We start from the raw sequence: 26,636 nt of genomic DNA, 5'->3' as shown, positions 1-26,636 counted from the left end.
AAAAGTTTGAACAAGTAACAGGGTGAGTAAAAATGGTGAGGTGAAATGCTGATATTCTCATTAGTACTAACTAAATACCTCATGCAGTACCTGGATATCAGTGGGACCATTCACAGGCCAAGCGTCTAAATTGCCAGGTTAATACCCCTGCGCCAGTGGGTGGAAGAAGAGAAATGACCAGCTTTTAGCCTTTGCTCTGGGTCTATTAGAGCTTAACATTGGCCACTAGTTAAGCCTGAATAGAGTCCTTATGATTCTGGGTGTTGTCCTTCCTGTTAGAATTTGTTATTGCATGCACATTGCAACTGTGTAAACATATTCTGTAGATCTGAGAGGTCCTTAACATTCTGAATTTTTAATGGCAAAGGTTTCATTTAAGGATGTTTTCATTTAAGGATTTTTACTTTATATATTCATTCTTTATGTAAGTCTAATGATTTTCTTTTTGGAAGGGAATTTGAGATATCTTTTGAGGTGCCAATAAGTTTATGTCTGGAGGCAAAATGATTAACACCCTATCGTCATAGCACTACTCTAACTCTGGATGTCCTTCATCCATGTAAGTCTGTCTCCAAGTAAATTAGTAAAGACATACTCCAAAGCAAGAGTTAACATGCTCATATGATAGGAGGTCAGTTTCAGTATAATTGTAAATGAGTCAGCTACATGGAAACTCACTTTGAAAATGGATGTTGAATTACGCTTCGACTCAGAGCCTGCTGTGGCTATAACAATGTCATGGCCAAGCTATGGCTGTTAGAGTGCAATACAGCCGTCTCCCTCTTAGACTCTAGTGTGGCTAGTAAATTTTATTTTATAGTAAATTATATTTTATTTTCAAATACAAGAGAGACATGGCACTACTGGAGAGAGTCCAGCGGAGGGCTACAAAGATAATTAGGGGACTGGAGCACCTGTCCTATGAAGAAAGGCTGAGAGAGCTGGGACTGTTTAGCCTGGAGAAGAGAAGACTGAGAGGGGATCTCATCAATGTATACAAATATCTAAAGGGAGGGTGTCAAGAGGATGGGGCCAGACTCTTCTCCGTGGTGCCCAGCGACAGGACAAGAGGCAACAGGCACAAACTGAAATACAGGAAGTTCCATCTGAACATGAGGAAGAACTTTCCTGTGAGGGTGACAGAGCACTGGCACAGGTTGCCCAGAGAGGTAGTGGAGTCTCCTTCCCTGGAGATATTCAAAACCTGCCTGGACACGATCCTGGGCAATGTGCTCTAGAGGACCCTGCTTGAGCAGGGAGGTTGGACTAGATGATCTCCAGAGGTCCCTTCCAAACTCAACCGTTCTGTGAGTCTAATTCTGTGATTTCAGTGAAAGCAGGATAGGCTATATGTACTACTTACTATCTCTCAAAGAATATAGTAATTTTCTTGCTTACATATTGAAAATAGGATCCAGATCTCACAGAATGGCGGAAGTATACTAAATGCACATGTAATTCCCATACGTTATCTGGGGATCAACTGAAAGAAGCTGTACCTTTAACGCACTCCTATACACAAGAAAGCTGGCTTTGACTGCCCCTATCAATTTAGGCTTATTACAGTTACTGTTTCACATAAAAGGACAAAGGAATTAGCATAAAAATTGTTAAAAAGTGCTTGCTTGAGATCATAGTAATGGTAAATGTAGCAAACAATTAGCTTGTGTGGAGAAAGAATACTGTACTTTTGAGATCACTTTGAGAAGAACATCAATAAAATGGTGAGTGTCACCTTTGAAAATCTAATGGAGATCTTGGCCAAGAGAACTAACAGAATGTGGATCAAATAACTGCATTTTTTAATATACAAGTAAATATATCAAAGAGAGGAGATGACTTATAGCAACGGAAATCAGAAAAGATGTCTATGGAGATTAGTAAGATGTTCTCATTTCTTACAGTAGTGGGAGCTGAGAAAAAGACATATTGCCACCCTTAGTTCTAAACAAAGTAAGAAACATTCCAAAATTCCAAAAATGTGGATGTAAAACACAATATTAACTAATTCTATAGGAGTGACAGAAACAAATATCTTTGAATGGAATATATCACAAATGTCTTTTCTCAGTATCCCTTTCACTTCTTTTCCCTAAGTCTTTATCAAAACAGCCCACATCGGCATCTATGGAGAATGTATACATATCACAGTGGCACATACAGCTTCTGGAATCATATGATATTCTCAGTATTAACAGAAAGACCTACTGTTAAGGAGATGCGTGATCTGTATGTGTTGTATAGAATATAACTAGTCTATATAATGTGGCAGTTACAAACCATGTAGGAACACATAAGAAAGTTAATACCAATTTTCAAACCAACTTAATGTAAGAAAAGTAATACCATGAAGTTCTATAAAATGAAAGAATCACAACAAAACCTCAACACTGTACAATTTCATATACAGTTAAGAGTCACAGCATCATCTAGTGGTCAAATACTAAAAGCAGAATCCTAAGTGAATTATCCATCATTCTGGTATTTCAGCTCTTTAAGACAGAAAAATTAAAAGCATAAAGTAAGTAAATGGCTGAGGTGTAAATGGCTATTTACACCTCAGGAAATATTGAGAACTCAACGTGGGCAAAGCAGAGGAAAGCAGTTAGCTGATTTTTTAAGGCTTCCTTTTTAATTTTTAATTTTTGCTCTTTCTCTTTTTCGGAAAAAGGCAATAAAATTAACAATGCACACTTGTAGACGAGACATCATGTACTCTTTATTCACTTTTTCTTAAACTGTACTCATACTCTGAATAGAATGAAAATCCTCCACCATGTGTCCCATTACAAGCCAAGTGAAATGAAATAGAGCAATCATTTTGCAGTCTCTTTGAGGCTGCATATATGTTTATACAGTGCGTAACAGAAGATAGCTCTTATCCATGCCTGAAGCTTCTGTAACATACATACATAATACTAGTAATAATAGCTGTTATGTTAGCAGTGGTATTTGATCCGTCTGCAACGTTATCATTTTTAAGGCTACTTTGTTACAATTATTCACGTTAATAATGAAACTTACAGGATTGCTACTGTGAACATCAGATTTTCCCAGCAACTTTGGCATCTGTGCCTCAAAGCTATTCTTGCAGTTTTATCTCTTTTTATTTTTCTTAGTAATTAAACCATTTTGTTCTGAGGGTACTAAAACAGTAATCTGTTAACAAAAGAAACCTTGCCAGCCTTGTCTAGCTTACAAGCATTTGGCAAAAAAGTATCTTTTGGGGAACTGAATTTGAATGACATGTAATACCACCTCCTTCTGCCATATTTTTGATTTACAGAATGGCTATTAGTGGAATAATGACGCAGTGGCATAGGCTGTTGCTTTGTGGTCCAGTAAATATCGTATTGCCACTGCTAGTAAAAAGCCGCAGGCTTTTCACTGAATTTACAAAGCCTCAGGACTGAGGCTTGTCAGACCTGATTTGCCTGAATTTATTTTGACCTGTCTGAATCTTTGTCTTAGCTTGTTTAGCTGTAACAGCATTTTTTCTTACCAGGTGGATATGCCTGATTTGTTTTACAAAGTTGTAAGAAGTAGTTATTCTGCTTTATGACTAATGTAATACAGGCATACAGGCCTCGTATGACAACAGAGACCTTGATGATGGGAACCACGGGATGCAGTGTAAAGGAATACAAGGCGTGGGATGGTAAGAGACAGGAGACAGGCTAACTCTGGAGACCTTAGGGCTATAAACAACTCATCAGTGGTCAGTTAAAGAAATGCAGATCAGGACAAAACTAGTGTTGAGGGTAGCATATGAAACAAAAAACAAGTATTCAACATTTTTAAATGATCCATATCTAGTAAATTCAGAAGAAAGAGCAAGGTGTCAAGCACATTAGCAGACATAAAAAAAGTGACCCTAAGCAGATCCTAGAATGAGGAGGAAGAAACCATCAAAATCATACTCCACCTGGCAAACGACTCAGGATGCAGATGACCTGCCATGGTGCCCCCACCAGACTGAGACCATCTACATTAGGACACATAGCAGCAGTGGAAAGGTGAGCTTAGCACCAAAGAAAAAGGTTAGATACTAGGAAGCGTGTGCGTAACAATTTTAACTGTACTGTTATAGAGACTTTTCTTGTAATAGCATTCTTTCACTGATTTTATTTTTTTCTTTTTCTGTAATAATTAAATCTGGATTAACAATAATTCTTAGCTTATACTGTTAAGATTTCAATTACACTAACAAAAATTCTTGGCTTTACATATCTGGCTTATTTGTTTTTTTGATGCTAACAAGATTTTAAGCATAACAAGGATTTAGCAGGACTTGAGCCACATTCCTGAAGGTTCCCAAGGAGGGCTGTTGAACTTAGAGCACAAAATCGTAATAGCCTGATGTCACGGTCAAGATCTAGAAAGACATCAGTGATAAAAAAGCACTACTTATTGCAAAATCACTGGCCCTGTATGTCCATTAGATCATGGAACAAGCTAAGTTTAGTGCCTTCAAACGTTTAGCTTGCTCTTTCAGTGTTACAGCATGTGCCACTGTAGTTTTGCTGGTTTGCTGGGATATCTCAAGAGTATACATTTCTGTAATATAACTAAAAGGATCATGGACAAGGAACACTGGTGTATCTGCGAAGGAATTATTCTTAGAATAGCTGCATGGAGAGACCTAAGCAGTTGATTAAACTGTAAGCATCTGCTTAGAGTAACCTAAAGCAGACTATCCGCAGTGACTCTGTAATTATCCATTGCCATCGCTCCTGCAGTTTGGTCCATAAAGGCTTAAGACCCTTGTTTTACCAATCTGTTATGTTTACTAAACACTTTCAGAATGGTCTGCTTTGGGTCTGCTGCTCCCAATCAGGTCACAGTGCTGTCTTTAGCTGGCAATCATTTTTCATCCAGCCACTGTGCACTCTATGGTTTGTTTCCCCATGAGGTACTTATGGTGCTGCACCTGAGGAACATATTTACTTCCCAGCCAATTGATAGAACACTACAATCCACAAATTGATAAAATTCTGCTTTAAAGGATACAAATGAGAAACAGCAAAGTCAGCACAGACACTACCCTAAAGAACTGTTAATACTTAACATGTCAACATATTTTTGATGTTTTGAGAAATCCTACATACTATTAGGAATGTAATGAAATATACGCATGGGTTTGAATGTCTGCTGTTTCTTCTGTCCCAAATATTGGGCATACAAATATTAAAGTCACTGGGTACTTAACCTTTCAACACTGGAGTTAGAAGAATAATGTCACCAAATCCTACATGATGAATTAGCTCTGATTCAAAGATAACAAATACGTACTATACTGGATAGTCTTTAATCGATTAAAACAGAACATTTTTGATGACTTTTGGAATAAGGCAGAAAATATATGAATTAAAAAACAAGATGAGAGGGAAATAATGAATTCTAGTAAGCGCCAAATAGATGTATTCAGAACTTGGGAGAGCTAAAATGGTGTTCTTGTGGGTCTTTTCATGTTGTGCTCCTAAAAGCGGTATTTTGATCCCTTGCTTGCTACATGCTAATTCTTAAAAAAAGAAAAAGAAAAAAGAAGGCAAATTCACCCTCTCTCCACTGTATTTTACACTTTATTTTATTACCTATAATTATTTATGTCTCTCACACAGCTATAGATATTGTTCCATACGGGTGGAGGGACAGAAAAAGAGGAGCAAAACTCCAGACTGCAGTTTCCAGATCATGCTTGATGGGCTATCAGGTGTCAGACAGCTTGGAGAAAGAGTAAAATGTCAAGCCGGGACAGCAGTGAATAACTGAGGATATAGACTCTTATTTTCAGTCAAAAGCAGCATGCTTGAAATCTTATAGCACAATGGCCTAGAATAAAGTTACAGTTGCATAAATACTATAGATTGATGCATTTGATGAAAAAAAGACACTGACTAAGTATATAAGGTATAATGCAGAATAAGTCCTTGGCTCTGAACTTGATCCCCAGTGGGTAAAAAAGAAGCACTCAGCTTGTAGAGAGGCATATTTTATGTTAGCAACCTTTCAGCTGAAAGCATTGCTTTAAGATATGAAATACACTACCTTAGCATTGGACATGTAGCCGGAGAACTGACTTTGAAAACTGTGAAGAAATGCAGCATGTAGTTTTTCCCCTCAACATATTGTGTGAGAGGAAATTTGACTGATACTTAAATATAGCTCTTAATAATAATGAGAAGGTGTTTCCACTAAATGTGTTTTTTATCCTATGCTGTAGAATATACTTAAAGGTGCTGACACTGTTACAAAAACAAAAATCAAGTAAAAACTTGAAGCATGTTGCACTTGGAGGAAAAGCTTAGAAAAGCAAGCAGAACAGAACTTCATAGGGAAAGGAGGGCAAGAGGCACCATTGTTAAAAGCAACTTTGCAAATTTTGTTTGAAAAGAAGTAAAAAAATGATTAGATTTTGCTGCTGAGGCTGCACAGTGTATAGGAACAACTATGTCCTTTTTCTGATACTGGAACTCCAACTGCTAGAGTCTGCACAAGGTATAGAATCATTCTTTTTCTTCTTGTGTGGATTTCTTAAATAGATTTTTACTCATACTTTGTAATTAAAAGACAAAAGAAAAGAAGTGTTTTAAATACAAATCTGTGAATTCTACTGAAACATCACGAAGCTGTTGTGGTGCAGCAGGATACAGGCAGCCTAGAATATTCTTCTGGGGTTCCTTTTTATATATTTCTACATAAAGCTTATGCTTAAACCATGTATATGTAAGCTTTAATCACAAAGCAAAAAAAAAATCTATAAAAAATATAAGCCTGAAGCAAACTCATACATTTATTTCTTCATGCTTTAAGGAGGAAATAGAGAGTCAAATAATAGCTGGTCAAATTCCAAGCATGTTTTTTGGTCGCTTTGTATTCAAGGCTAACTCATTTTTGACCTGGGTTTAGATCAGGACTTATGACCAGAAGCCTCACTCAAATGTGATATTGCATGAGAAAAAAGGAATATATGTTCAGCTCAGAAAGGAACAAGTCTTTAAAAACAGCCTTTTTGAATTTTTTATTAACTCATTAAGTGTAGACTTTCATGTCAAGTTATGGATGACTTATTTCTATTAAATAGTATTAAAAGTCCTTCACATGTTTCAATAAAGAGAGAACAAACAAAAACAGCTATAGCATTTGAAATAAATAATTAAGGAACATTTTTACATTTTTATTTTCTATTCTCTTTAGTGAAGAAAGATTGTTTTTAAAAAAGCCTTTCTTGACAGCCTCTCAAACTGTATTAAAAGTAGCACTGGCTGTTGTTCCTGGGGAAAAGAGAACTTGAATTAAGGTTATTTGGAGTTGCTGCTGTTGTAATTGTTTTCCTTGTGTCAGTAAAAGACGGAAACAAAAGCAGAAAAGCCAGTAAATGTAATACATACAGTCTCTTTCTTTAGTGCCAACTCTAATATGCAATTTGATTACCAAAAAAACATGGTCCCATTATACCTTGTTATTTATTCTGTGGACTGCTCAGCTAATGTTTGAGGCCATTTAAAACTCTGCCGTGGTTGCCTTTCAGTCCTAGCCATGCAAAAGGGTTCCAAAATGTTAGGTTAGGTTGCCTTGGAGATTCTTTTAGGTAGATATGTACATGGCCTTTTGCAGACAAGGTGAAACAAGATATACTACTGGAGGCTTATCTTCACACTAACGCAGCTACATGCTTCCCCCCTCGGAGCTTGCTTGAGTCCTGCTGATTGGAATACGGATACATTTTTTTCTTCTATAGGAGACAACAGAGCAAATACCTGGAGACATATAGGAGAAAGATATATAACCAAGAATGATAACAGCAAGTTCCAAAAATCCCACACTGAAGCTTTTATTCAACACTTAGCCTCCTCCTGGCCTGATTTTATTAGGATCATGAAAACTTAACAGCATCTTAGTGTATTTTATCACTCCAAGAAACAGTAAGGTGGCTGCTGTCATAGTAAAGCCTACCTTTTCCTGTTTAAGGATGCAGATAAATACTTTATCAGAAACTGGGAGCTCATTAATTTATATCATCCAAAAGATTAAAAATAATTTCAAGAGTAAGCTCATCCATCTATTTCTAGTGACTTTTGCAGACCCTTGCATTATTTTAATTTAAATAAGCCAATTTATATTTTTCTACTTGTCACTGACTTTTGCTGACTTCATAAACAAATGCAAATAACAGGCTGAGTCAGGCTTTTATTTCTTTGGACAGCTTGGAGTTGCTGGCTCTGGCCAGTGATGGCTTGAGGTCTTTAATGGACAACTTCATGGAGGGAATGAAATGAAACAAATGGTGTGCAAACCGTCAGGGTCTTCTGGGGAACCGGTTTTCCTGATCTTCAAACTTCAGAATTTCTTACCAATTTAAGAGATCTTAATTCAGAATCTGAAATTCTATGTCTTTATGAAATTAACCTACATTTATACAAATACAGTGTTTTTCTAACTGGATTAAAGGATTTTGTTTCTGCATCTTAGCAAGAAAAAAAATTGCACGTTTTTATCCCTTTGGCTTGCATAATATTCTGTATTAAGCCTCTTCTCTAAAGATGTTCAGCTTCAGGGGCCTTGTCCATCAGCGTGAACAGACTTTTTTATAACAGGGAAAAGTGGGGTGAACACATGTGAGATATTAAATTTTTTTCTAGTGAAACTGCTTACGTCACTTTAGTGTTCAGTATCACTGGAAAATACACATTTTCTTTGCCTACCCTGACTGCAACTGAGAAGTGTGTTTCTCATTTCTGAGAGAAAAATATATTTGGAGCCATTTATATCATTGAGTTACTTCACTACTGGGTGACTGACGTGCAGATTAATGATCACAGTGAACGAGAGAGCTACAAGAGAGACTGGACGTTCGTTCTGCCTACAAGTCTGACAGCCCCACTGCATAAATAGTTCTCCTGTGTCATTACCCAGGAGTGAACTAAAAGTCAGGCCAATTTAAACAGGATGCAGCAGCAGAGCCACCACAGATGTGCTTTTGCAATCCTGAGACTCCCATTTGCAATAATTGCATGCTGACCCGCATTTCACAGAAAGTCCTCTGGACTTTATACCAGCCATGGGCCACACTTTAAACGTGCTAGGCTAGTGCTATTTTTAAGGTTTTAGCAGCCTGAGAAAACACTGTACTGCTGGTGCTGAATATCTCCAAGGATGGAAAAGAGCAGTCTCTTCAGCTCAAGGCTAATGATAAAAACGTTTTGAAAACCAGACAACTTCTTTGCATTTAGTCTTAAGACAAGCTCTGGAAGGGAGCAGAAGAGGGCAATGGTCATAGTAAATGACCTTCCCTTCGGCACGCTATTTCAGCTCTGATGAAGGCAGATTTTATATATTATCAGCTAGAGTCAGTAAACTCCTGGAGCACAAGTGACCCACGGCAAATGACCCCCGTGCAGATGAGGCTTTCCTAACAGAGGTGACTGAGGCGAACGCCTGGGCAGCTCATCCAGGTGTCACCACGCATCAGACAGGCAGTTTCTTGCAGGTACCCGGGGAAATCCCAGGCCAAGGCAGCTGGCTGAGGCCTCGCGGTGAGCCCGACAGCAGCCCCCAGCCCAGGCCTGCGCCACGCGCAGCCGCACCGGGGCCGCTGGGCGCCGCCGCCCGGCCTCATCGTCCCAGCGCCGGCGATGGCAGCAAGGCGGCTGCCGGTGGGCTAGCGCCTTCAAGCACAGCTCCTCGGGCAGCTCGGCGCAAGACGTGACATGTCCGCAGGCCGTCTGAGCGAGCGCGTACGGCAGCTCCCGCGCCGCAGGGCACAGCCTCACCGACCTCCGAGGGCGGCAGGTGAGCTGCAGAAAGCTGCCACGGCAGAGAGGTGGCTTACCACGACGCCGCTCCTCCGCCTCGTGGCTGCTGGCTGATGCCCAGCGCGCCGGGAGGGTTGCTTGGGGCAGCGGGTCTCGAACCAGCGGCCCTGGGCGCCGTCCAGGCCCGGCCGCTGCGGCCGCGCCCTCCTCCGCCCAGCCGCTAGGTGGCGGCAGCCGGGCGTCGCGCGCCGCCAGTCTCGCGAGAGTCGAGGCCGAAGCCGCCGTTTCCGCTCTCCGCAGTCCTCGCAGGATTTGCCGGGGGCAGCTCGAGCTTCCGGGTCCGCGCGGCGCCTAGCGCCGGCCCCCGCTCGCAGCGATGGCGGCGCCGGGTTCCGAGGAGGTGCGGGCCGGCGGGGCGCTGGGGGCGCCCGGCCCCGCGCCTCACCCCGGCCCCGCGCCTCACCCCGGCCCCGGCCCCGCGCCTCACCCCGGCCCCGCTCCCGGGTCTCATCCCGGCCCCGCGCCTCACCCCGGCCCCGCTCCCGGGTCTCATCCCGGCGTCGCGCGGCGGCGCGGGCGGACGCTGCTGGTGCGGCACCTGCCCGCCGAGCTGGCGGCGGCGGAGAAGGAGGATCTGCTGAAGCACTTCGGGGCGGTGGCCGTGCGAGTCCTGTCAGACCACGGGCGGCTGGTGAGGGGACCCCTGCCCCGTCCGCGCCGCTGGCTGCGGGCTCTCGTCCGTCAGGATTTAGGAGAAGAGCCTTTACAAAAGGGTGTGGGGGAGGGTTTAAGAGGGTTAATCCTCTTTGTCGATATCTGCTTGCTTTCGGTTTAAGATGGCTTTAGCTCACGAGGGAAAAAAAAAAAAACTAAGCTCTTTTTCCGTATTCCTGAAACTACTGGCTTCCTGTGTTGATTTTTTTGATTGCGGATGGTTCTCCTAAACTCTTAGGAGAAACACTCCCTAGTCCCACATATGAATTTAGATAACTAGTATCTGGAAGCTTTCAAATGTCTAAATTTAAATTTGCAAATTACTCTCTGAATATAATTTGTATGTAATTTTTTTGATATCTCTATATATAGAGTTCAAACAGAAAGAGTTTTATGTATGAGTTCATGACAAAAAGATTTTTTTTGTTTGTTTTCTAGAAACATACTGCTTTTGCTACGTTCCCCAGTGAAAATGCAGCTGCAAAGGTTTGTATCAAGTTTGTTATAAAGTGTTCTAGCAAAGCAATTTCTTGAATTGCCAGTTCTGTTCTAAAATGTTTTCCACTTCATCTAGTATTGAGTGTTGGGGGGGAAAAAAGATGCCTAAAAGTATTATGGTTTTATCTTAGTAGGTGCATGATAGCTTTATTGAAACAAACGCTATTATAGCATCATAAAAAATATAAGTTGGATGGCACTTCTGGAAGTTATCTGATCTAACCTCTTAAAGCATGGCCAACTTGGATGAGGTTGCTCAGGGTCTTGTCTAAGAGTGTGTGTGCTTATTCGTATACAAACTGGTTTGATGTTTCTCCCACATAATCATATATATGCTATAAAATCGAGATGTAGTGATGTACACAGTTCAAGGCTGCCTTGCATGCCAGAGGTTAATAACAAGAAAAGTGTCATGCTAATGGGACACACACACGTGCAAAGAAGGTAATGTTAATACCTATTTTCAAAATATCATTGTGGTAAAAAGCCTGTGTCCTGAATTCCGCTCTTATGCTCTGTTTTTTTCTTAAGGCCATGCTATAGGATAGCGTTCAAAGAAATTACAAAGAGCGTATGAGGTGAACAGTGGTGAATTTAGGTTGCTTTGTGTCATTCGGCAGCAGCTTGTCCTGATTTCCGGGGAAAAAAGCTTGAGCTTCCTAGTGCTACGTTTTAGGAATTTTGATTTTAAGGTTCCCAGATATTATTGTTAGACTTCAGCATGTTGTAGTTCCTGAGAAGGGGGTTTGTTATGTGAAATCATAGGGATTTACTAGACTATTAAAACCGTAGTTAAGGCTGGGGTCTCGTAACTATTTTCAGGTGATACAATTCTTTGCAACTGTTCTAGCTACGCAAAATCATCTTTTTCCTTCTTGCTGGCAGGAAGGAGGCTGCCAAAAGCAGGGCCATGAAGGTGGGGACTGTGCAGCTCCACCTCTGTAATGGCGCAGGCTTCACTTAAAGCAGTTGAGACTGCAGCCTATTTGAAGCAAAGAAGAAACAGTTGCTCTCTGAAATATATTCTGATGTTTTCCCTCTTCCTTTTCTTTCCTTTTTCTGTTACGATTCTTTGAAGGCCTTGTCAAGACTGCATCAGCTGAAACTTTTAGGTCACACTTTAGTTGTTGAATTTGCGAAGGAGCAAGATAGCATACACGTACTTAGCCAGCCTTCACTTTCAGAGAAGAGTAAAAGGTATGTGGATAGTAATTTAGTTTCTGTGTTTGTAGTCAAGGAAAGGAAATTGTTCATAATGCTTACAATTTAAGTCAAAGGATAAGGCAGACAACTGTTTAAAAGCATTAACAGGCGGGTTCAGATCTATAGATAAGTGATATATATGTCTATGTATAGCTACATTTCTCCCATTAGTGTTGTTTCATTCAATATCATCATAAAATAATTTCCATCCTTATTCCAATAGATTTACACCTTTAATCAGCAGATTGTCCTGTTTGTTTTCGTTTACAGAGCAAGACTCCAGCCTGTGTAGGCTGACCTCTGTTATGCAAGTTCCCTATGTCAAAAGGGCCTCTTTGACTTTTCTGTGTCAGGGTTATGATTTCCTTTTGCTATTAAACAATGCATGCAGTGCTTTCCTGATGTCTTTTGCATATCTCGTCAAGAGCTAGACAGAACTGGCACGCTATTGCAGCCGCTGGCTTCTATGCTGGAGCTGGTTTGTGTGCCTCTATCTTGAGGCACGAACAGAACAAACATAAAACTGTCTGGATCTCTCTTAAAATATTAAAAACATATATAATATTTAAAAATATGTAACAATGAATCCTCTTTTCAGGATGTAAGTTTTCCTAATATTATTTCTTTCAAATGCTAGTATTTGACCAAGAACTGTGACAGTTTGAATTTCAGATTACTGTCAAGTACTTCATTAAAAGAATAAATTGTATAGTTATTCTTTCAGGGTTAGCTATGTAATATAAGCTATGCAGTTGTGCTTAAATGAAACACAGAGATTTTTAAAAATTGATTTTTACCTATTCAGAGAGAGTGGAATAAATCATAATTTAGTACCTTTGATCTCCTACAGTCTCTGAACAGTGAGTAACATGCAATAATGTTGCTTCTTCTCCTGTGAGTACATTTATGTGAAAACTGTTTAAGTAAAGGGAGACGCTTAAAGTTGCGTGTTTTATTACGTGGGCCTTAAAAGTCTGACTGCTATAATTTGAGTTGTAGTGTCATTAGCAAAAATTGTCACAATTTGTTTTTCATTTTGAACATATGAAGTGAAATATATTTCATACATTATGTGAGGCATTTAAATTTTGCCGTATTTTAATATTAGATTACCTTTCAGCTCAGAAGAGCCAGTGAAAGAAGAAGAGAAGAAAGAATCAAGTTGTCTTAAAATAGAAAATGGGATTGCTCCCAGCCATGGGTTAGTATTTCTTTTCTTGCATACTGATTTTATTCTGCTAGTTTATTTCAAAACAACTATTTTATACTGTTGAACAGCAGAGAGTGCAGTAGTTTTGTTCTACAGGATGTTGCTGTTCTTCCTGCATAGGTATAGGAATTGTTGTATTGATGAAATTCGTAGTTCGTCAAGTTTAGAGCCTTACGGTTGAATAGTGACCGGTGTTTTGAGGCATGAAGCTGTGGACTGCATAATAGCCTTCTTGTAGAACTTGTTGCTTTTTCAGGAAGAGTTTGAGGGCTAGGTGGGTTGTCTGAGTGTTAACAGCAGATTACCCTTGACTTCTGTTTTTTCAGAGACTTCTTGTTCCATGTTTCCCTGTTTGCATACGTGAAGAATATGTTTTTTGGGGGGCATATAGACTAAATCCAGCATTTTGTAAGAGTGTTGGACTTGGTTTCTGTGCAATGTGGCTATGCTGTACTTCTGTGACACGTAGATTGTTTCCTGTGTGCTTTAGGCTTTCTGCATGTGTTAGTACTTTCATTTTGCCCAAGCCCAGTAAGTCTGTTATGTTTAAGCAACTGATTGCCGCTGATATAGAAGACACAATATGAGTAGCCCAGTCAGCTAAAACAGTACTCATTACTGTTCTAGAGGAAATGGTGGTATTTCAGTGATATTTCAGATGGAATGAATTGTTAAACCTCTAATAATAATTGGTAACAGTTAGTTAAAATATGATAGTGGAGCTAAGATTCCTTATCTTTAATCTTTTTCCTCAGCCTCACCTTTCCCATCAACTCTTGCCTCAAATATTTGTATCCACCGCCTTCAAGTACAATTCTAGCAAATATAGCAAATGCCCTGGCAAGCGTTCCCAAATTCTATGTGCAGGTAAGTAGAAGCATCAAAAAAGGGAAGTATAAAAATAAGAATATCCTTTCTTCCCATTTTTTGTATTTACTGCAACATAAATTATTTCTGTGGATAGTTAAGTTAGTTTTCCTATGATAGCGCTAACCAATATTAATTCTTTACTATGTTGAGATAAGACTCCATTGACCAGAAGTAACTGTTACTCCACTGGCGCTGAAGACTTGACTGGATAAGATCTCCATAGTTAGTTTTGACTTGAGTACTTCTGTAATTTAGTTGTGAGAAGACCTTTTATGTACTTTTTGCTTAGCTTTTTTCAGGTGAAGCTTATATTTACTGCTAGCATTGCCTTACAAGTGTAGGCTTTCATGTTGGTTTAAAGCAACATAGTTATGTCCTCTTTAAAAGTATGTTGAGTTATACTTGTCAGAAGTTATCATCTGTGATATCTGGCAAGTAACTTAACCTTGTTTAAAGGAAGTAATACTTAACTTGAATCATTTCAGGTACTTCATCTTATGAATAAAATGAATCTTCCTCCACCTTTTGGACCAATTACTGCTCGCCCTCCCATGGTAACTCTTCAGACTCTTTTTTACAGCAGTTGAAATGCATTTTAAATTGTGAAAACATAAGCAACATGACAGAAGATCTAAGTTCAAAACTTTAAAAGTGGGAGAAATGTAGGAATGCTTAGAAGATAGCAGGTACTGCTAATTTTTCTTGGATAAGATATATACGTTAATCATCTAAAGAAATCTCTTTAGTTGTACTTAAAACAAAGAAATAGCCCTCTCTGGTAGAACCGGATATTTCAAACTGTTGAGTATAAAAAAGGGAGGTTGTAGAAGCATTTATAGCATTGTACTGCAGTTATAGGAAATATAATAGAATACTACTAGTCTGTTGCTTTACAGAGGCCTATCAAGTTATTTGATCTGTATGTTTCTTGGAAGTTCTAATAAGATTCAGACTGTTAATTCTTATTATTCTGTATTATGCAGAGCTTTTGGATTTAATTTGTTCCATCTCCAGGATTTTTTTTGAAGGGAGCAGGTATGAGGGAGAACTGGCAGAGGTTCAGGATGAGCTATTTCTGTAGCAGTCTGAAGGGAACTTGAAGTATCAGCTCCCTGGCCTCAGTTCTCCATTATCCCTGACAGAGTAGTTTAACTGATTACAAAGGGAAAATAGAGCAAGAAAGGACATACTGTAGTTATCACTGTTGCTGGAATTGGATGTAGGAAATGGATGTAGGAAGTCTGTGTTCCGTTACACTTTGTGATTGCCCTAATAAAACACCTGCTTCTCATGAGAAAGCTTTGTGAAGTAGCTGGTAAAGAAAGCTATAAAACAAATTCATCAAATCAATGAATTCACACAAATTTTTCTGAGAATCATTTTGTTCTTTGCCTGTTATTGCAATAGGTTAAATGCTGTGAATGTAATGTTCATACAGAAATGAGTAAAGATGCGAAGCCAGTCCTTAAAAATCCTAGAGCAGTTTTTTACAGGGCAGAGATCATTATCAGTGCCTAAAGACATCAGTGCATTATGGAATTGATGGTACATGCAAGTAGCTATTATGTTTAACTGTAGATTGTTGATAGTGGGGTTGGAGGTTATTTTGTAGACGGGGAATTTCTTTGGTTTCTGTAATCTAAAAGAAAATCCTCACTCCTTTTTTACAGAGATAGTAATGGCATAACTTTGATAGGTGACAGAAGGTTCACTGTAGAAACTGAGATAATTTGGGAGCTTTGGGCTCCTTCCACATATTTTCACCCTGCTTCTCTCAGGAAATGAATGTAAAAATAAAAACCCAAGGACACAATTGCTACTGTTTTTATCTTTAATTCCTTAAATTAAAAGAGTAAAAATATTCACTGTAACACTTCAGAAAGCAGCAAATAATTTTTTTTAAGTGGAAAGTTATTCGCAATGCAATTTATCCACACAGCAGATATGTCTCTATGAACGTATTTAAAAAAGCTGCTGCTTGCTGTCTTCTAACTTGTTACTCTCACTGTTCTTATTATGCACAGGAAAACAAGCTATGTAGTAGTCCTAAAAAGCAAAAAAAAGCAAAAATGACTTTCTTTTTCCTCCTTGAAACTAGTATGAAGAGTACTTACCAGTGCCTGTGCCACCTCCTCCAATCCCACCTCTGCCTCCTGAAGAGCCTCCTCTTCCTGAAGAGGAAGAAGAGCAAGTATCTAGTGGAGAAGAATCAGAATATGAAAGTGATAGTGAGGAAAAAGAGAGGTGTGTATTTTTGTAATTTGCAAGCTGTTGGACTCTTTCAAGGTGGTATTTTCATTCTTATGGCTTCTAGTTTTACCAATGGTGGAATCTGTTGACGTTTCCAATGTATAGATAGTCTTTCCAGACACTTAAAGAAGCGTCAAGGTAACTTAAAAGCATATAAATACAATGCTGTTTTGGACCTCTGTAAAAGGGGGAAAATGGCCACCTGGCACCAAAATTACTGTTTGTTTCTTTGCAAAAAGAACAGAAATTCAGAATGAAGCCTGAAAAATGGAAGTAATAATTAGCTTGTTTTCTAGATTGAATTTGGCTTTGCACATCTTTACTTGTGTAGTTAGCCTGTGACTTTCAAGCTGAATGGTGGGTGCATGTTGATACCTAAAATGTTCTTCCTACGTCAGGGTGTAGTGTGAAGTAATAATAATGGGAGGTTGTGTCTGCTGAGGATTTGCCAGCAGTTTTGGGATGCAGTACGTACTGAATTACATCATAGCTGGTTTCTCTGCTTTAATCTGGTGCTAGATAAGGAAATAATTTTCTGTATCCGATATTTAAACTGAAGTGAAAAGTAAATAGGACAATCTCTATGCTATATTCAGAAAAATGTGTGCATTTGAAAAACATGGGAAAAACTGCAGAGTGGAAGTGGTATGAAAACTTGGTTCAGCCTGGGGCTGCTTAGCATTTCTACAACTTCAGTGTCCTGATTAGGCACCTAGTTGGAGAAAGAAAAGACATCACTGAACTCATTACAATTTGGGTCTATTGCTTAAGTGATGCTCCTTTGCTCCATGTGTATGAAATTGATATGTGATGTAATTTCTTAGTGTAGTTTAGATCTTAATGCAGCTTAATATATAATTTATATTCTGAAAAGTTGTATTTCAAAGCTTTTAAGGAAGGGAGAAAGGTTTAATTTACAAGTGAGTAATCTCAAATAAGATGTAAACTCAATTTGGTTCTTTCTTTTAATTGTTGTGTTTAAAATAGAATGACCAAGTTGATGGAATTAGCAACCCTTCAGCCTAAAAGACCAATAAACACAAAGAGGCGTGGCGTTAGAAAAAAACAAAGAATTAAAGACTTACTGAATGCTCCTGTGTGTACTCCCCACAGGTTTGTATTATTTGTATGGTGCTTTCACTTTTTCAGATTATTCCTTTTACTAAATCACTTTCGCTATTTGATACTGGTTTTGGGTGTTACTGTTTTAATACAAAACTCTTCACTGGTAAGTACGTTTGGTAGCAGGATTGATCTTCGTTTAGCCACATGATTGATTTTTTTACCCATTGCTGTGAAGGTCCAAATTTTCAGGTGATTTGGTCTCAGGTTTGCTCAACAGCCTTGATCGGTGGTGTGCGTGGTTCATTCTTTAGCTTTCTCTCCCCCCACCCCCATCAAACTAATAAAAATCCCTTTTTCATTAAAAAAAAAAAAATCACCATGACAAAGCAGGAGTCTGCATTTGCTGCTTGGAGCAATTCTTTTAAAAATATGGAGATAGAGGAAGAATAAAAATAGATTTAATTTAAATCTTTTTAGTTATTGAAATAGCTGTATTGTGGCACAATAGACACAAGTATAATATTTCTGTCTAGTAATGATCTATTGTGAAGGCATTTTTATAAATAGCTTTCCTTTTTCCTCTAAGTGATTTGGTATATTTTTTACAAAAAAAAAAAAGTATATTTATACTATATGAAGCAGCAAAACCAATTATTTTTGGCTTATTTAATTTACTGATGGAAAGCTTTTCATGAGTGCTTGAGATGTATGGACTTCTTGTTTTTTGCAGCTGCTGCCAGGCAAACTGAATGTATTTACATTGTTTTAAATGTGATCTAATAAAGTTGAAATTGATTATGAAATAGAAAACTCATGTTTGATAAATAACAGTATAAAATCTAATTGGAAGAAATGCTTATCTTTTATTTGACTATATGTTTGTCAGTGACTGAATCTGTTTAAGTTGGATTAACGTGTTATTGTTTTAAACAGTAGTTTGCACCCTACACTGTCACCTTCAGATGTTTTTGAACAGCCTCAACATGTAGGTCATAAAAAAATTGAGTTCCATATTACTACTGACATCCCAGCTGTTCTTCAGATAAACTCGGAAAGAGAAGAAAAAAATGGTGAGGAGTTTGTATTTCAAATGTAATTAATGTTAATGTCATGTGATTTCAGTGTGCAAAGTCTGCTAAAATTTAAGTCAGGGATTTTTTAAAAATTCTTTTGTACTGGAGATTTCATAAATAATGCAAGTCAGAGTCCTTTTTTAAGGACACTGACTCGTATCTTGTCTTTTGTTGCTTTTCCTATGTTAAAGCACAGAACTCTGGGCTTTGGTACAATAAGGGGATATAGAGGATTTTTAGAGGTCTCTTTCTTTCCTATGAGCTCTCTGCATTTACAGTGAATTGCACTGTCTTTTTTAACTTTAGATTGTTTTTAGGAAATGTTGCAAGTTCATTCTTAGTGTTGCATAGTGTAATTGCATTTAGATTTTCCTTTTCCAGTTTCTAGAAGGCAACCTTCAAGTGGTTGCTAGCTCCTTTTCTGTAGTGCACTGATAATCACTTTGCTGTATAAATACTGGGCGATAGTAGCAGTGTGGTATGGTGGTTTCTTATAGCGTTACGGTTAGTCTTGAGTTTCTTCTTATTTTACAGTAATGTACAATTTCTTTCAATGAAAATATTAAAAAATAAATACGTCAGTGAAATGTATACAGCCTTGAACAATAAGACTAGTTTTATTTTGGCTGGCATGTGCCATGTTTTTTTCCAGTAGTAAAGTTGATTTTGTAGAACCATATAGAGCAGATGTGTTTATAAAGCCAGGAATGAAGACAGATTTTTCTTAAGAGTGTATTCAGACTCCTTTACAATGCCTGCTATATTCAGATGCTTCTTCTAATTTTGAAAGGTTTATATTTTTTTGCTTGCAGTTGATCCTCTTGTGAATAAATATACAAACCACTTTATATACTGTATTCAAATTTTAGATCTTTATGCAACCACAGAAGAAATCAATAATGCAGGATTTGGAAAGATTTTCCCAGCTCCTACCTCAAATGATAAAATGGAAATGGAAGAAGAGCATGATGAAATACCGTCGGAATTTATTTCTAGACGGGAACTAGAAAAAAACAGACTTTCTAGAGAAGGTATAACCTTGAGAATAAATCATTATTAATAGATCTTTACTTTTTGTAAAAAAACTTAAATTAAAAAAGAAGTATTCTTTATCAGATATATAAAATTACTTGTGTTGTAATGATTAAAAAAATCATTCAATGAGTTGAAACATTTAGATTGTCTATTTTTCTGTCTTTGTCTTGTCCAAGAAATGGAAAAATTTTCTGTTTTCAAAAACTATGAGCCAGGTGAACCAAATTGCAGGATATATGTGAAGAATTTAGCTAAACAAGTTCAAGAAAAGGTAGGTAAACAAGCAAATTAAGTATTTATCCAAGAAGCTTTTTTTTTTAATCAGCTTTCCTCTTAAACCTTCCCTTTAATTCCAGGATCTCAAGTTCATATTTGGAAGATATGTTGACTTTCAGTCAGAAACGGAACGAAATATGTAAGTTACTTTGATGCTTAGTAAAATTAAAGCTTTATGTTAATTTCTGCAGCTGTGGTGAAAACTTTGATTAAAGATTAATCATCTTTTCTTTTTTTCTCTCTGCTTCAGCCCTTTTAAGGGGGGAAATGCTTCTCATCTGCAAATCTTTCTTTATCAGAAGTACAAAAGTAGAATTATTTTTTTGAACAGAGTTCAAAGTAGCCAAAATAGGCATAAAATTTAGGTCTGAATTAACTGTTTATTGGTGAGCGATGCAGAATGTACACAGTGGAGATCATTGCGTGTATGTGATCATTTTGCATGCGTTGTATTGTAGTTGTACATCAGCTTGTCATCCTGCCGTCTAGTGTCAGTTTTGACTAAATAGCTTACACATTTTTTTTCCTGCAAATATTAATGGTCTCCAATGACATAATTCCTGAATGTAGGCACTCCTCCTATTTCTACTATTTCCCCGACTTGTCTCATGAGAATTATTTATAGTGTGAAATATGAAAGTGTGCTTAAAAACACGAATAATTCCTTATTCTCAATTTTGCTTCTAGGTTTGATATACGTTTGATGAAAGAAGGCCGTATGAAGGGACAGGCTTTTATTGGACTACCTAACGAAAAAGCAGCTGCTAAAGCTTTAAAAGAAGCAAATGGATATGTCTTATTTGAAAAACCCATGGTGGTTGTATCTTTTATTGAAATATTTGTATTATATTCTCTTTCTAATTTATTCATGAGTCTCTAGCCTGTCATGTAGGGTTCTACTTTATTAGAAATCTATAGGAGGAGATGATATATTTTTAAGAAAACCAGGCAGTATAGCACAGTGTACTATTGTTAATTTTATGATAACTGGAGGCACTTCCCCTTCTGAAAAAGAAAAATTAATGTGTTTTATTTAAGACTTAATAAAATTGACACTTCTGTTGTTAGCTCTTTGATCTTGCAGACATTCTAAACATAATTTAGCTTGTATAACTACTCTCCAAATTGAGTAGGCTCTCCAACTTGGTTAAGCCTGCATTTGCAGAATTAGGAGCTCAGGTATATTTTTGACACAAAACTCCTTTTGACAAGGATTTACATTCAGAAAATGTATACTTTACATCCATATTAATGTAAAATCAGAAATACTTGTAAAAAAATATTCCTGTCAGCAGTCCATGCTTAGACTGCCTCTCTGGCTAGAACTGTCAGTCTGTTTCTGGGCCTGTGTAACATATTGTGATTCCTATACTTTTTGTTTGGATTTCCTTTGTCGTGTTGTTTGTGTGCTTTAAATCTTTGCTTGTCCTCTTTATTGTTAGTTGTCATTTAACTGTTTCCTAGTTTTTTAACTTTTCTTTGTACTGTTGTTCCCATGACCTCTGTTTCCTTTAAATCTTTTCTTCCTGAATACTTTCCGAGATATCAGAAGTTGTGGAATTAGCATACAGGGATGGACATCTGTAAATACCAAACATTTATCCTGCTGCAGTTACTCTGTTTGCATCTCCCCTTCCCGGTTTATCTACCTTATTTGCTTAGTAATCTATACTCTTGGACAGGCTCTCTTAAACATTTTTAAATTGCCCATCAGTGAGGTCTTAATCTTTGACTGATAGGCATAACTGTAACCACGTTTAATACTGTAGCAGAATTGACTCTCAGAAAAATGAAGGACACATTTTAAACCATCTCTTTTACTGGACTAATACTACTTTTCTGCTTCTGAATTGATGACTTTGTTCCACTTGGCACTTATAGTCCTTAACAGAATCTCAGCAATTTGCTCGTTCAGCTAGACCAAAACAGGATTCCAATGAAGGGAAAAGAAAAAAATAGAACACTGGAAAAGGTAAGGATGTCCTGCCTGAAAATAAAAAGAGAGAGAAAGATACAAGCTGTTTTTTTTATTACTGTTTTTTAAATAGCTGCCTAAATGTGTATGTCTTCTATCAGAAAACCAGGCTGCAAGTTACATAGATAGTAGAAGTTTAATGTGTTACTACTTTCTTTCTCTAGAAACCTGGTGACTGCCATTTCCCCAGTCCTCGGGTCATAGGGTCCTTTGTCAGTTTTTCTGATCTTTAAACTAGGGAGTGGGGAGTTGGGAAGAATAACTTTGTAGAATCTGACCACTTAGCTTTTAGTAACCTTCAGGAGTTTTGGCTTTGAAAAGAGTTATTTTCAACACCCTCTTCCCCCTACATTTTAATGTGACCCTGAAGAACTGCTTCCAGTAAAAAGCCTGCTCCCGCTAGCTATTTAAAGGACCTTTGACTTGGTAACTTTGAATCAGGTCTTTGTGCTATTGCAGCATCCTTTAAGCTTGTCTGATTTAGGAAAGGGTATTGTGTCAGCAATTTTTACTTAAAGTTATGTTAATCAAGACTTCTTTTGTGATGCAGTGCACAGATGCTGATTTCTGGTGTTTCTGTCAACAAAGCTGGCAAAGTAGCTTTTAGCAGAAAGCGTTCATGGTTTGACTTCGTTTCCCATCATATATATGGCTTTACTTCACTGCTGCTTTACTTCAAGTATTTGAGTTACACTAGAGTAACTTGAGCAAAAACAGCTCTAATTAAATTGTGAGGAGTTTCGTGACCCAAAAACATTTGCGTAGTGAATTGTCTTGAACTAGCACATAAAATAACTGGTATGAGACTTAGAATTCCTTAGTTCTCAACCTCCACCCATTGATAGATCAGGTAGACCAAATTTAAAATGCCATTTAACTAATTACAGATGTCAGTTGGGCATCACTGTGCTTATTCCTCCACCGAAGACTGAATGAACTCAAACCTTAGGCTGAAAGCTTTTGAAACATTCTACTTATTCCATCATATTTTTAAATCTGGATATTTTGATCATTTATTTTGGGAAAAACCCCTAAAGCTTGGAATTAAGGGTATAAGTGACTGTTTCTGACTTATAAAACTGTTTTATGACTCCCAGTACTGTTATTGCCAGGGTAATACTTCTATTAATAACAAAGTTACTGTAATTGTAGATTTCTCGTTCTGTCAGTTGTCTGTGAATTTTTGGTCAGATTCCATGTGAGCCTATTATTTCAGTCATTTCTGAAATGCTGTGTAATCTTACCAGTTCATATTTTGAATTATTGATTTCTACTCTGCAAAATCAGTATTCAAATTGAAGACAGTTTTTTGGCAGGTATTCTTGTGTGGTGGTTGTTGAAAAAGAAACAAACCTTGGCTAAAGTATTATAATAAGATCAGGGGCTTAAATAAATGATTTGGTCTTGTTTCTAACTTACTCCTTGATAGGGAAAAACCTTAAGACAATTTATTGAGATTTATTTAAATGGCAAAAGAAAACTTGCAGAAGTGTTTGAGCTATTGGAAATCTTCACTAGTATCCACACATCTTTCCAGCTAACTTTATATATTTTCTGAAGTCAAAATCAGATTTTATATGTTTTAAATAGTATTCAAATTACATAAACAGGAGCAACTGGATGATGATTTGGTTAAGCATATTGATGGGCAACTCAGAAGTATATTTTTAGAATGAGCAGGCATATTTATGCAAAACTTATTTATGCCTCTAAAAGGTTACATGAGGTAGCTCGCTGTCACTGGTTTAATATAGTGAGGGCAAAACTTCTTACTTTGACCATTTGTATGTTAAGATTACAGAATGCACCTGAGATTAATACACAATTGTGGGAATCCAAGAGTTTTAATTAAAAATGCTTTCACTTGCCAACTAATGATGAAGCTGAACCATATTTCTACCTGAATGTCTTTCCTGTTCCTGCTCAAATATCCTGGTAGATGTTAATTTGTGATGCAAAATTCTGTGATAGAAATCTGAGTCTGTAAGGAAGAAGGGTGTTGGAGTCTCAAATTTGAAAGACAAATAAAAATTAATTTATGCAGGTATTTGGGAGGCTTTAAAATTGATCTGTGTTGTACATCTCACAGTATTTTTAAAAAAAGACTAAATTGACATAAGTTAAATTTTGATTATTTTTAAACAGGAAGAAGCTGTATTTAATTCATGAACACTGTTCCAAACATTATGTTCTCCTTTGTAGAGAAAATAATATAAAAAAAGCTGTATTACTCCTTTATGACTGAAATATCTTTCTCTTGATGGACCGACAAACATTTAAGGTGGTATTTGGGATGATTATTTTTTCTGTAGCTAAAATACTAGCTTTTGGGGAGCAGGGTTATGTAGAAGAAGCTGATGCTGAGAAGTCACCAGCTTCTTTTTAGGGAAGAGGTGACCTGACAGAGTACATTGAATGGAAACATAATTGGGTTTTGGACCTGATGGAAAAAGTGAGTGTGTAAAATATGGAAGACTGAAGGAGAATCAATGAGACAGAAAATTCTGGTATTATCTTAAGAGTTCAAGTTATCAAAAGATGTATTTACTTTTGAATATGGAGTTAGTTTTGGTGGACTCAGCCCTCCTTAAATGTGATAAGGGGTCAAAACTGTATTTTATTAAATGAGGCATTTTTGCTTACGGTAGGTAGTATAAAGTTATGTGAATGCAATACTGAGAATAAAGTAAATTTAAACCACATTCTGCTGTTCTTCTTTAGAAACATTCCTGCGTAAATACTGCAGTAATACTGTCATGCAGAGTGTATCCTTTCTTGTTGTATCCTTTTTTGTGCAATGTTTCCCGTAGCACTCTACCTCTTCAGTTTTCTCTAAAGTAGGTGTGGGGAGGAGTTTACACATTTTAGAGCTTGAACTAATCTGGTAATTTTGAAAATGAAGGACACTTATTCAGAATTAATGAGTTGTCTCTGTTGCTTAAATAGACACAGTGAAATTTCCTGGTCTCAACACATGGCCTCCACATTCTTCCTCAAAGGCCATAAACTTCTTTAATTTGCAGTCTAACTTCTTAGCTTGTATGAGCTAGATGTTTGTGGAGCTGTGCTGAGCTCACACTGAGAATTACTTCTTGTTTTCTTTAATAAAATATATGTTGGTTAAAAACATTGCAAAGCAGTCCATTAAATTATTGCAGTGTTGAGCTGTATTTTAGAACATTTAATGATTACTATTGTCCTAGTTTATGAGAAACAATTTATAGTGGATTTACTTTTGAACATTATTTTTTAGAGTAGAGAACAGTAAATCTAAGTGTCTCCCAATGAAGTAATAGAGCTTGGAATGGAACTATTAATTGTTGCTTTTTTGTTGTTGTTTTTTTAGATTGCTTTCTGCATTGTGATAGTGTTGTTGCCAGTGATTTATATATTTTTTTTGTGGATTACATATTACATTGTTCTGTTAAATTCATTTTAGCATAAATCTGATACAGCCTGTTTATTTTTATATATATATATATATACATAAAAAACTTTAAAGTTTTTCAGGCATTCTATGCTTTTCTAAATATTAAGCATCTTACCATTAAGCTATCAAAAGAAAGCACATGCCCTTATTTTCTAGTCGTTCATACTTTTAACATGCCTTTATGATGTTCCAGGTCCCTTTTGTGTTCCATCTCTTTCAAGTGTTATCAAGCTGAGAGAGAAGAAGCAGTGATCATCAGGACTCTTGAACTGTGCGTAGTAGCATTTCTAAACTATTTAAGGCAGAGTATAAATTTGCTCCTCTAAAAGATTCCAGATGTCTTTAAACAGTCACAGGACTTATGACAAATGTATGCTAATTTGCTTGTAAAATCTCTAATAAATTATTCCTTTCTCTTCATTTTGCCTTTTTTTTGTTGTTGTTGTGGGGTTTGGGAGGGGCAAGAGGAAGGAGGAATGCACCTTTATTTTTTGAAAAGTTAAATAATATAATCGTAATTAATTCAACAACATGTTCAAGATGATGCGCAGTATGTATTTTTAGGTATCAGAGTGAATTCTTTCTTTCTGCCTTGAGTATAATGTTCAGCTGTTAGTTTCAGGGTAAAAGTGAGAAAATATGAGGATAATCTTATTTTACTATGAATCTCTTTTCTTGCCTTAGAAACCAAACAGAACTAGTGCAGTGGAATGAGGTTGAGGGAACTGTACTGCATAATTAGCCGCTCTGTTTTTTCCTGAGTAGGCCAGGAAAACTTTCTCTGACAATATGTGAGAACTTCTGAAGAGTGTGATGCCCAAAAGAGAGAAAGGAAGAAGTTAAGGGGAAAAAAAAGCCCTAACAAATCTGAGAGTTCTTTGGCCGTTTTACTATAAGTAATGTAAGGTGTTAAATAAAGCTAAGCTATGTGTTTGGCAGGGTTGTTGTTAGAGAACAAGTAGAATATTCCCCCTACCCTCCATTAATCTATCAAACAAATGTCCTCAATCCAATTGAGAGAACCCTCTTTTTTAAAAGGCATGTGCAAGCTTCCACTCCCTTAAGCTATCTTCTTTTTTTTTATGTACTTGTTTATGCTATTTTTTCCTTTTTCTTCAGAACATGTTTCAGTTTTCTCCCTGTTATTTCAGGTAAAGTTACCACTCTTTTAACAAGTCATATGGGGCTGCTTTCTAGATCACACACAAGGAGCAAACGCAGGCTTATTTCACAATCTGCTTCAAAAACTACTGGCATGTAGACACACGAACTTTAATTAAAC

At 37.3% G+C, this 26,636-nt stretch overlaps 1 protein-coding gene across 4 annotated transcripts; it reads left to right on the top strand.

Annotated features, from left to right (window-relative positions):
* The first annotated feature begins 10,051 nt into the window (after positions 1–10,051).
* RNPC3 (RNA binding region (RNP1, RRM) containing 3) lies at positions 10,052–25,774 on the top strand. Of its 4 annotated transcripts, none has more exons than XM_068952226.1 (15): positions 10,052–10,446; positions 10,908–10,955; positions 12,046–12,164; positions 13,291–13,371; positions 14,136–14,247; positions 14,736–14,804; positions 16,349–16,494; positions 17,488–17,613; positions 18,502–18,635; positions 19,508–19,669; positions 19,850–19,944; positions 20,030–20,088; positions 20,637–20,769; positions 21,849–21,921; positions 25,548–25,774. In XM_068952226.1, the coding sequence occupies exons 1-14, from the start codon at positions 10,132–10,134 to the stop codon at positions 21,906–21,908; spliced, it is 1,659 nt and encodes a 552-aa protein (XP_068808327.1). In that variant the 5' UTR covers positions 10,052–10,131; the 3' UTR covers positions 21,909–21,921; positions 25,548–25,774. The 4 variants fall into 4 exon arrangements, with proteins under 4 accessions (XP_068808327.1, XP_068808325.1, XP_068808326.1 ...); XM_068952224.1 differs by having other exon boundaries at positions 18,499–18,635; XM_068952225.1 differs by lacking the exon at positions 25,548–25,774 and adding an exon at positions 24,646–24,780 and having other exon boundaries at positions 18,499–18,635.
* The last annotated feature ends 862 nt before the right edge of the window (positions 25,775–26,636 follow it).

The sequence above is a fragment of the Struthio camelus genome, chromosome 8 (genome assembly GCF_040807025.1).
Source record: "Struthio camelus isolate bStrCam1 chromosome 8, bStrCam1.hap1, whole genome shotgun sequence".
Classification (NCBI taxonomy): domain Eukaryota; kingdom Metazoa; phylum Chordata; class Aves; order Struthioniformes; family Struthionidae; genus Struthio; species Struthio camelus.
This window is presented reverse-complemented; position numbering and strand designations above follow the sequence as displayed.